This window comes from Nipponia nippon, unplaced genomic scaffold, assembly GCF_047370975.1.
Source record: "Nipponia nippon isolate SJK-2023a ecotype South Korea unplaced genomic scaffold, ASM4737097v1 scaffold_1, whole genome shotgun sequence".
In the NCBI taxonomy this organism is placed as follows: Eukaryota; Metazoa; Chordata; class Aves; order Pelecaniformes; family Threskiornithidae; genus Nipponia; species Nipponia nippon.
The window spans coordinates 22538317-22550574 of record NW_028262290.1 but is presented as its reverse complement, the minus strand read 5'-3'; the positions used below and the strand labels follow the sequence as shown (position 1 = coordinate 22550574).

Below are 12258 nucleotides of genomic sequence, written 5' to 3'. Positions count from 1 at the left end.
GCTTACTGGGCAGTAGTTGTGTTTGAGTCTGGTGCTGTAAATTATTAATCACTATTTATTAATCCTTAAGGTGAGGTGTTATTTCCTGTAAAGCAGATAAATAGTTTCATGAATAACAATGTGTATCTTTAATATAGATAGGAATCTGGGGTACACAGTGTAGTATGATTGTAGAAATTGAGATTTAAGTCTGTGTTTGCTTCTGCGATTGAAGTACACAGTTATGTACATGACAAGGTTATAATGTTGTTGCTTTGGGTCACAAGTTTTGTATCAAATCGTGAAAGGGGTACCATTGCTTAACAGTGAGACAGCTGGTGTCTCTCATTGTTTAACTTAGTTAACCTCAGTGTTAACTAGGTTAACTAAGCTAAATGTTTTCACTTGGTAGCTAGACCTCAGTGGTTAGGCAAGTAGGTTGTTACTGGCTTAAAGAACTGGCTCCAGTGGCTGAACAAGGGCTCTTATCCTCTGTGTATCTCAGCAATTCAAGATATTTCCTGTCTTGATTGTAAAAGACAAGGTTAAAGGATTGTAAAACTGGTTTACCATAGCTGATTGTAACAAGGACCTTGATATTTTCATCCGCTGTTTTCTATATTATTTAAATATTTCTGTGACATTGTTCTCCTGCACTCTGCTGATTAATTTCACTTACTTGTTTTGGCATACGTTAGTAGTTATCATAGATCCCAACCCTAGAGACATCTGATCGTCTCTGGTAATACTTTTCTCTAGGGTAAAACTGAGATCAGGTAGGACAGACCATCTGTGCTCTCTGCTTGGGATAATGAGCTTGTTTCTGTTGTCTCTTGGACTTGTAAGCCTGCTAAGCACAAAACAGAAGCATGCTGAGCACGAGGTTCACATACAGTTCTAGGTTGCAATTTACTTGTTGGCAAAGCATGTTTAAGAGCGTGTTCGCACCTAGCCATTGATTCTGTACTCTGCACCGTTTGTTTTCACTCCTCTCGGTTGTGTTATTGATTGTAGGACCACACCATAACTGGATTTCTGAGATAGTCTGGCTTTTTGCCTCTGGATAAAATGCAACATAGACATACTTTGTAAAGAATCTAGGATTTACTAAGTAAGGTGTTTGGTGTTTTGTTCAGTGCAGAGGCTATTCCTCTCACTGGCTAGTGATGCTCTGCTCCCTTTGATTGTTTGACCGTACTCACAGTTGGTACATGTATGCTTCACGGGGTTCAGTTCTGACCATTTTGCACTGGGAGGTTTCTGTACAGGGCACGTGCCCCTCTCATACTCCGCACTGACGGCGCAGTGAAAAGTTTGCATTTCACAGCCCTCAGTTCTTCACTGCTATTGCTCGAGGCAGCGCTTCTGCAGTTGGTCCAGACTACATCATCTTTGGCTTTACAGTTGTAATTAGTTTGTTGGAGGGTTTTTTGGTAGATTGTTAGTGTGTTCTAGTTTGCCTCACATTTACTGTTTTTGTTTTCGTTGGGTTTTTTTTTTTTTTTCCCATTGGCAGGAAGATGAGAATTTAGATTTTAGGATTTGCATTGGCTTTGTGAGGCTCCATTCTTGGTTTTAAAAGAGCCTGGTTTCACTCTATTTTTAGCACTGCCATCACTAAACCTGCAGGTTTTCATGCCTGTCCTTCATGTGACAGGGCAATGGTTGCTAATGCTAGATATGCCAAGTGCCTTTTCATGTGGTTGTGCCACCTGCACATCCTGACCTTCCTGAAGAGGAGAGGAACATGGTACCGGCTTGGTGAATCTGCGGGTTTAATCTTGAACTTGGATGCTCAAGACATCAACATGTGCATGTGTGCAGGTTACCCAGCTAACCACTTCGGTAAAAAATGGTTGGTGGTTGGGACACCCGTGATCTGGATAACATAGCCTTGAAGCAGCCAATTCATACTCTCAGTGAGCTTGTGATCTCGGTTTTACACTTTTTGCTTACCCACTATCCAGCAGGAGCAGTGAATAGTTTGGCTTTGGTGAGATTTTGCTTTTATGGTCCGTCAGGAAATGCAGACCTATTATTTTCTGTAATGAAACATTTCCAAATTGGGTAGCTGGAAGTCAAGCCCACATTTAAAGATACATAATTGTTAGCAGAGTTCCAGGCACAATTCACGACCTTTTTTGCTGTTCTTAAATGGTAAAAGTAGGCAGTTTCTGAAAATAAATCTGTATTTTGTAAATCTTATTTGCGTGTGCTTGAGGCAAAGTTCTACATTTTAGAGAGTTTTTTTGGTTGAGGGAGATCATTGCCTGTAAAATCTATTGGAGTTGGCTTTTTTTACGGACTGAAGAACTTTGTTGAAAGGGGTAATTCAGCCTGCATATTATAGTTCCATTTTCAAAAAGGCTTTGACATGGTCATAACCTGTGTTTTGTAAAGAAACTATGCTGGTGACCCAACAGGAACTTTCTTTTCCAATGCCTACCTAAAGAACAAGAAAGTAGGAATAAATAAATGTTTTGTCACAAAGTAGGGTATGAAATCATTAACTGATAGTTTGGTCCTATAGCAAATAAATGACTAGAGTGATTTCCCCCTAGTCATCTGTACTGGAACCTCTGACACACTAATAAATGACCTGGAAGAGGGATGGATAGTGAATTTGCTAAAAAAAAAAAAAAAAAAAATTAAAAAAAAAAAAATACTGAAGGGTTGCAGAAAGGTCTTGTGTTAGGTGCAATTAGACAATAAAATGGTAGGTGAGATTTAGGGGTGGTAAATGCAGAGTAATGAATGTAGGAAAAAATAACCCCCACTATTCATACAAGTAGATGTGCATGGTATTATATTAGTTACTGTCGCTCAGAAAAGAGTCTTTGTCGTCACTGTGGATAGTGCTGCCGAAATGTGAGGTCAGTGTTCAAATGTAGTCAAGGCAAATAGAAGGCAAAGTATATTCTGAAAGGAGTAGAAATCAAAATGTAAAACATTATTACGATAAAATATAAATATAAAATGTAGAAGATAGCAGGATGGCAAAATGGCATGGAAAAAGTAAAGAGTAATCTGTTAACTGTCAAAACACAAACTAGGTTGCAAACCCGGGAATTACAATAAAGAAATAAAATGAAGTATTTTCTCAGCAGTGTCTGATTAAATTATGCAATATAACTTAGCGCTGTAGTATTTTACAAAGAGTATAAGCATAAACGGTTGAAAAAGGGATTAGATGTGTTCTAGGAAGAAAGGAGGTCTCTTGGTGTCTTTTCAACAGAATGCTGGTGTTATAACCTGCTGCTCGTAAAGTTTCCTAAACCGTTGATTGTTGGAAACTGGGAGGGATGTCCGCTTGTCATCTTGTACCCCCCTTGCTACCAGCCAGGGGGAGAACTATGTGTTCGGTCTGACCCAGAAGGTCTGCTTGTGTTTTCAGAACACCAAACCTCCTGCTTTTAACTTGTGCTCATGCTTTCAGGTGTCAAAAGGTAAACATTTTTAGCAAGCTGAAAGAAATACTGTGAGAACAATTATCCCTCAGACATGTCCTTGGATTTCTGCTCCGATTACGTTACACGCTAAGCATAGCTTCCTTCCTACAGTTTTGCATTTTTACATTTATCCATTAGGGTAGTTTTGCACTCACATAAAATATGTTCTTTAAACAACAGTATTTAAGCCAATGACAACATGCTGTAGTAAAACTCTTGCAAGCATTTAATTTTCACTTGTCATTATCTACCTCTAATGCACAGTATTATTGTGTAGTGATTCTTGTGATATTTTAGCTTTTAAGTATTTTCATGTAACAGAAATTCTGTTAGAATGGTAAAGGTTGGTTTTATGTCCTGACTTTCTTCACCAGACATTGCTTTCTTTTTATTCGTTTTCTGTATCAAGGGAGCAAACTTATGATATACAGCCTTATTAGTTATGTTGGAAAATGCTATTTAAAAATTGTTAGTTGCTAATCAAAATAGCTAGTAAAATATCTCTTTAGATAAAGTTGGTTTCATAGATATGAATATTCGTGGGTTTAGGTTTTTGGGTTTTGGGTTTTTTTTAAAGTCTTACTTTTTAGAGAAAATATTGCTGTTTTACCTCAGTCTGCAAGAGTTCTTGACTGGCACACCAGAACTTACTGTAGAAAATTTTTATTTTTTAATCAACTGAGATGAACTGTGAGTGATAAAAAGGAAGAATTCGTAACAATCAAGAAATTTCTACAAGACTTAATTCCAAAAGTAAACTCAATTTCTATAGATGTGTAGGACTACCTAGGCTATTATCTTTATTTTATCCTAAGTGTCAGGAAGAACATAGCTAACATAAATTAAACATTGGAGGAAATAAAATGTAATTGAAAAGAAAACAAGCATCATAGTTGTGCAAAAGAAATTTAATTCATTTAGGTTAACTCCTGACTCTTTTTTTCGACCTGAAGCTGTGTAGCATTTAGGAAGTAATCCAACTTACGGAACTGGAGCACATTATAGCAGAGCTATGCTTCTCTCCTTGTCATAAAATACTCAAGTCTTGGGTTCCTGAGAAGGCGGCTCCAGAGCAGACATCCAGAGGGGGGATCAGACTTCTGTGCGCCTGCTGTAATGGCATCTGCAGATGCAGCACGCAGCCGGAGTGCTCTGAAGGATGGTGCCAACATATTTTTGGTTTTTCATAAAGTATTATTCTTGCTCTGCCTTATCTTCTCCTTTCCCCCAGCCCCACACACATTCCTATGTTTATTACAAAAGTCCCTTAAGGATTTGTAGATACTCCATTTTGAAGGAGAAAATTTATTTATCAATGTCTTTCCTTTTAAACTGCATGCTCAGTAGTTAGACTTGCTCTTGGGGTATGGGTCTATATATATTTGGGATACTTAAGGTGACAAAAATAAGGATACGGTTCTGGGCTCAGAAGTTAATCCTTCCTTTACCAGTCGTTGGTTGAATATTTGAGATCCGCAGCTGTTAATCGCAAAGAATTAAATAAAATTCTTATTAAATAAAAATCTTACTAAAAATTCTGCCTTCTTTGAAAATTTTTTGCTGCGTCCCTGTTTATCAGCACATTTCGAAGTGGGTTAAATACTGTTTCAGCTTTCCTGGTGCATGAATTTGACTATTTACGTGTGATACAGGGATTCGTTTTTCCTGAAATCCAAGAAGCGTTTTATCAAAAAGCCTACATAAAAAGGCTACCGTGATCGTGCAGATTGATTTCACCCTCGGCCGTGGGTTAGTTCCCCTGGAACGGTGTTTAAATTAGCTGGTTTTACTCTCATGAGCTGGATCAGGAATGTGTACCTGGCGTGGCAGACAGGACAGTGAACAGCAGCCTGCAACGGGTCTGAAGGCTGGGGCTTGTTGGAGAACCAGCAGGGTGGGGAGGCTGTCAACATGCATACGCCCCACCAGCCGCTCTCTGCTTCCCTTCCTTTTTGCTGGGCAGTCTCTGCAGGCCCAGCGAGCGGGATGGAGGAGCCGATTGGTTCTGCACACCCCCCCGGCCTGCCGCCCCAGCACTCTTTACGTGGGTGAAATGTTGGTGTGCCGTATACATGCCCTATGTCCTGGCAACACCTGGCACCTCGTGGCCCTACCTGATCTGTGACCTAGTCTTCATGTGTCCCGAGAGTCACCAACAGGTCACTGGCATGTGGTTGGCTTCTTTGGTTTCATTCTCAGTCATGTTGAGATTTTGAAATGCAGTGTTTCAAAAATGAGGAATAATGATATTTGGACCTCATTAATCAAAAAACCTCAAACCTCTCTAGCATGAGAGATGATGAGTGCAACACACCACTTAGGACTGAAAACGTAATTTAAAAGGAACCACAGGGACAGACCACCTTTAAAAAAATCTCAGGACTCTTATTTAGAAGTTGACTGGTGAATGTAGGAACTTAATGTTTTACCCTATTTTTTTAAAATCTTGGGCTTTCATAATACCTTTCAGATTTCTAATATTGTCAAATAGGAAAAATCAGATTTGAATAGTTACAGGTGGGCCAAGATCCCCGGGCAGGGGCTGGGCCAGAAGTGCTAACGGAGCTTCTTGGTGCTCAGGCCACTGGGTTTTGCTCTTTCACAACTGCAGAACAAACACTATTTTCTATATCTTTTCAAACCTACGGGGGAACAAATGTGAGCCATAGTGATGAAAGTTAGTTTTGATGCCTTGAATTATCTTTTTTAAAATTACTAACCAAAGCCTTTTTCTTCCCCATAGCCTTTTCTGACACTTATGAATCTTCACTGTTCACCAGACGTCCACACATTTCTGTGCAAAGCCTTTGTCCCTGCCTGCCTGGAGCAAATTCACGTGATTCACCCTTGTCGAAGCCTCTGTGAGAAGGTGTATTCCGACTGTAAGCAGCTGATGGACACTTTTGGAATCACATGGCCTGAAGAGCTGGAATGTACCAGGTGGGGTATTTTTCATGTTAACAGGTGGGGGTGATATTTTCATATTTGACCTAGACTGAGTTGAAAATCTGAGGCAGAATGTTAAATATCACCTTGCTGTAGCTTCCGCATCACTGGTGACCCTACAGTGCTTATGCATAGGACTGTTTTTTTTATTAAAACTTTTTCATTATTCAGATGATCACCTGCATTTCCTGCTTGTGACTTTTTTGCAACAAAGTTCTGCAGCAGTTCTTTTCGGTATTCAGATCCCTGCAAAAAGAAGCTTTTTACTATAAATTTCTTAAAATTTAAAATATTAAATGCTACAGCATAGATTTTTGCCTTGGTTTCTGATCTCTAAACTGGGGATGATCATACTTGCTTCACTGAGGTTTTATAAATAATTGCGCATAAAATAATGAAATATAAAATACTCTATATCTGAATGGACACCGAGCATTAAATAGTGGAAGCCTTATGTTACTCCTAACCACTTAAATGTGCAAATTCAGTCTTGTGTTGCTTTTCCTGTACTGCCTGCCAAAAGTCCTATTTTTTAAAAATTTCACCTTTTTCTCAAAGATGTTCACGTGTCTGTTCCAGAGAGAAGACAGTTAATATTACATTTGGGGGAAAAAAATGAGTCTATATAGGTATTAAATGGAAACCACTGAAAACACTCCAGTGTAATCTTGAGATTCTGACCTTCAACTGCAGATATTTATAAATTATTAAGGCCAGATTTTTTTTTTTTTTAACACATGTCAGGGCAAGAAGTACAGGAAAGGAGGAGAGAATGGTAACTCAAACATTTTTTTTTTCTAACCCCCATGCAGTTGCTAATCTGTGATAGGGCTGAGGGAGAGCTGGGACAGTAGTCCTGTGCTATGATCTCTGTTAGAAGTCTGCGTTGGAGTGACTGTGACAGATGGCATTAATGCCATTTCCCTTAGTTCTGCAGAAAAATTGACGTTGTGGGGTTTTAAAACAAAAAGCATCAACTTTTCCCATCTAGTGCGAGCAACGGTAGTGCCACTCAGTGCAGCAAATGTCTTCAAGAATTGTTTTGAAAAATTAGGAAAATTACAAGTGAATCCAGTTATTCAAAATATCTTTCAAATGACTTTTTAAATCAAATTACATTTTTGCAGGAATCACTGCAGCTTTAAATTATTCTATTACTGCTAGCATTTACTGCAAATGAACCTGCTCTGTTCATATGTGAAATGATGTCTCCCCAATAGCCGATCCTGAGAAGTCCACGTAATGCAGGATGTTCTTACGGCAGCAGACATCCTGCTGCTGGAGCCCATGGAAGAGTAGCTGGCATGAGGATGGCCAGTAACTGGAATCCTGAGATTCACACTCATGTATTCTTACAGATGTGCATAATGCCTATTAAGACATGGGTGAATAAAGTTCTCACTGTTCCCGTGCATACTGGTCCGGTCTGTGGTTAATGAAAGAATCTGCTACAGAATCTGTTTTCTTAATGATTAGTCTGGATTTTGGACAGCATGATAACGCAGAGAAACAAAGAACTGAAAGGTTTTTTTAGGTCAAGCTGAGCTTGCAAACTGATATTGAGGGACTCTTGTAATAGCGTTTGACAAAGAATGTTTTGAGATAACAGAATCTTACTTTAAAAGCTAGAATGCAAAACTTGTTCTTTTTAAATACATGCTTGAACTTGGAATGCATATAAATATAAATCCAGTTTTGAGTAAATGCTTACCTGTTTGAGTTATAGTTACATATCTAGTTTGAAGATATCTCCAACACTGCTAATACTGTATTAACCATATAAAAAGATCACATACTGTGTGTCCAATTAAACCCTTGAGCAATTGAGTCTTGAACAATTTTTAAATGAACGTTATGGAGCTAGAAAAAAAATTGCTAAAATAGTGATCATTTTTTACAATGCTTATATTTTTTGCTTTTGTCTTTCAGTTAGGTAGTTTTATTGTTGTTGACAATGAAATATCACTATAACATAAAAAATTATAATAATAATCTTATACTAGTCATGAGTTAATTCTAGATACAGTCAGCCTTCGTTCTTTGTTTCTTGGTTGAAGCTTGCGTTTTGACAAGATCGTTTGCTGTCTCCAACAGTCAATTGTTATCCAGATTTAAGAAAACCAATTCCTGTAAATGTTTTTGTGTACATATGTGAAAGTTTAGTAGAATTTAAGACTCTAAAAGGACAATTGCAATTTGAGTAGTGTTTCATAAGCGATAAAACAACAGGTAGAGATCAACAGTTAAATAGCAGTGTTTGAATAGTCTTCTAAGCTGAAAATATTTGAAGTCTTTTTTAAAATGTAACCTGATTTTTTTCATATAATGCACATTTTGCATTATCTATAAAATTTAACAGTGCTTAGAACCAGATTTTTTTTGTATTTCTAAGAAATAATTATAGTTGAGCATGAGGGATATTAAGATATTTCATCTTCTGTTTGTTTATGTAGACTAGTCAATTGTGACGAGACTGTTCCTGCCACTGCTGCTGTAACCACAAACGTACATGGAACTCAGAAGACCCCAGGCCAGATCCGAAGGGATTATGGATTCTGGTGTCCACGACACCTACACACTACCAATGGACAAGGCTACAAGTTTCTAGGAATTGATCAGTGTGCACCCCCATGTCCCAATATGTACTTCAAAAATTATGAATTGGATGTTGCGAAAAGCTTCATTGGAATAGTTTCAATCTTTTGTCTTTGTGCTACGCTTTTCACATTCCTGACTTTTCTGATTGATGTTAAAAGGTTTAGGTACCCAGAGAGGCCAATCATATATTACTCCGTCTGTTACAGCATAGTCTCTCTAATGTACTTTATCGGATTTTTACTTGGGAACAGAACTGCCTGTAACGAGGCAGATGATAAGTTAGAAATCGGTGAAACAGTTGTTCTTGGCTCCCAAAACAAAGCCTGTACTGTCCTTTTCATGGTTTTGTATTTCTTCACCATGGCAGGAACTATATGGTGGGTGATTCTTACAATCACTTGGTTCCTTGCGGCAGGAAGAAAATGGAGCTGTGAAGCAATTGCACAGAAGGCGATGTGGTTCCACGCAGTTGCGTGGGGAATACCTGGTTTTCTAACCATTATGCTCCTTGCAATGAACAAAGTTGAAGGGGACAATATCAGTGGAGTTTGCTTTGTGGGTCTCTATGATCTGGATGCCTCTCTGTACTTTGTGCTTTTGCCGTTGTGCCTTTGTGTTTTTTTCGGTCTCTCTCTTCTTTTAGCTGGTATTATTTCTTTAAATCATGTGCGGCAAGTCATACAACACGATGGCAGAAACCAGGAGAAGCTAAAGAAATTTATGATCCGAATTGGAGTTTTTAGTGGTTTATACTTGGTGCCACTTGTAGCACTTCTTGGATGTTATGTCTATGAACTGGTGAACCGGAAAATCTGGGAAACGACTTGGGTATTTGACCACTGTGACCAGTACCATATTCCTTGTCCTTATCAGGCAAGTAGCAGTTTCTTTTATAAATAATACTGGAAAGTTAATTGGCAAAAACCCTTATGCATCACCCTATCTGCCGTGCAGATAGTAGATTATTTTCACATGAAGTAATCAGTTCAAGAACATGCTGTGATCAGTTGCTTTTTAAGTCAAAATTGGTGGTATCGTACTTTTGCTTTGAAATTTTTCACTAGTCAAACTGATAGCACTCAGCAATTAAATTCCGACTCGCAGCTCTAAAGGGAATATATAATCTTTACGACATTTGAACTTCATGTTACAAATTGTGCTGGGGGGAGGGTCATTCTTCACAGTATCTATTCCTAAAAGTACTTGGGTGCCTAGCTCAGTATCAAAGTACCTGAAGTGAGTTTGCATCAATTTCAGTTGAAGCTGAAATAATGATTCTTGAAAATTGAGTCTAAATTGGATTTAAAATGTTGCTTATAACCGTAGATTTAAAATCACTTTCATCTTTTTTTCTTCCAAGTGTAGAAGTGTAAACCACTTGATAGTACAAAACAAATTTCCAGTACATTTTTTCCACAATAGCTGTCATTTGCAGGCTGATGTTCAGTAATGTGAAGAAATCTTTAAAAAAAACCAAACAAACAAAAAAGAAAAAAAACAAGCAACCCAACAGCACTTTAAATTGCAGAGGTGTTCATATTTAACATTTGACTTTTAAAAAACCAACTTCCTTGGAAAGGCTTTTAAAGTAAATCCGCCCATGTTCAGTACTCTCTATGGATTAAATCTCTTGTAAGTACATAAAACTCCCTGCAATCGCAAGTAATTTATGGTTTATTTCTTTCCTTTTAAGAACAAATGTAAAAAAAGACACCATCACTAAGAGAAATGCAAGTGCCTTGTGTCATCTTTCATTGCTTTGCACTTACCATCTATGTTTTTACTGCAATAAACTATCATTAAGAAGAGGAATATAAGCACAGGCATTATGGAATGATAAGACTTGATCCTTCTACATTCTTAAACACCCTCTGTATCCTCTGTATTGAAGTCAGTGTAAGCTGAGAGTAGCACAGCTCACAGACCTCTTGGTTATTCTTGCTTCCATTACCATTCTTAACAAGTGCACTTTGTCTTCAGCGGGTTTTGCACTGAGCGTTGTATCAACCTAAATGGTCCAAAACATACGAGGCTGAAAACAAGGCTTTTATGCTTTTAAAAAAAAAAAAAAGCCCTTGTTGTATGGTGCTTAAATATAACAGCTTGGCATAATAAGGCAGAAAGACCATGTTTTCTCAGCCTTTAATTAACCTATTGGAAAGAGTAAATAGCAACAGGGAATGTTATGCAAAGACACACTTAATGGGATCTGTCCCTGTAATAAACAGCATGTGCTAACTATGCAGTAGCTTAAAGTGGTGTGCTCGGCCTTGGCTTACCTGAGCTAGCTTGTAGACTTTTATTACATTGGCCAGATCAAAACGAAATAAAAACAAACTTCAGTTTAAGTAGCTAATGTTACCTGACCATCAAAAATAGTGACTTTTCATAGATGGGAGTGGCAGATAAGCCAGGTAATGTAAATTAAATTTGCAGCATGGGAGCAGAAGATAATAATCTCTTACTGAGTTAAATGTCTCAGCTCCTATGATCCAGTTCTGCAAATAGGTGGATTAATTTTGCAATAAACAGAAAACTACTATGTAGTTCCCTGCGGCTCCTTGAAGATGCTGTCTAATCTGATTAACTCCCAACTCATCCACTTGCTATTTCTTTTAAGTTGAAGGGAATAATCTTATACATACAAACTATCTCTGAAGAACATGGTTGCTAATACTATTACCCCCCAAATTATCTTTCCTTTCATTTTAAAAGAAAAATATTTCCTTCTGACTAATCTCCTCTCTGTGTATTCAGCTGTAGACATTAACCAGGTCTGACTTGACTGTACATGTCTAACATTTGTCCACTGTACAAGCCTTAACAAAGAAGAACAGCCATAAGGAGAAAGTCTCTCTTTTACATAATTTGTTTTCTGCATTTAAAAAATAAATCAACAAGTATTTTCTTCTTTACATTTATTAAACTTTGTTATCTTCTAGGCAAAGGCACTAGCAAGACCAGAAATATTTTTGTTTCTGATGAAATATTTGCTGACATTAATTGTTGGCATATCTCCAGTCTTCTGGGTGGGAAGTAAAAAGACCTGTTCTGAATGGGCCAATTTCTTCAACAGAAACCGCAAAAGAGAGTAAGAACAATTTTTTATTCCTGTTTTTAAAGTGTATACTTTAAATTGGATTTCAGACATGTTTCTTAAATATAGCTCAGGTAATCAAAATGTTGTCCTTAGACCCTTTCTTTTTCGGAGTCTAAATGCTGCATATGGGCATCAGCAAAATTCCGTTGGAGTCTGTGGAAGTTTTACATATGCAATGACTTTTTG

At 37.8% G+C, this 12258-nt stretch overlaps 1 protein-coding gene across 3 annotated transcripts in view; it reads left to right on the top strand.

The window, feature by feature from the left end:
• The window catches only part of FZD6 (frizzled class receptor 6), a 31975-nt gene that overhangs the window by 15683 nt on the left and 4034 nt on the right, over positions 1-12258 (top strand). For all 3 annotated transcript variants that reach the window (XM_087748194.1, XM_087748201.1, XM_087748185.1), the window contains exons 3-5: positions 6172-6368; positions 8828-9845; positions 11915-12063. In XM_087748194.1, the coding sequence (XP_087604320.1) occupies positions 6172-6368; positions 8828-9845; positions 11915-12063 (1364 nt within the window). The remainder of the gene's footprint in view (positions 1-6171; positions 6369-8827; positions 9846-11914; positions 12064-12258) is intronic.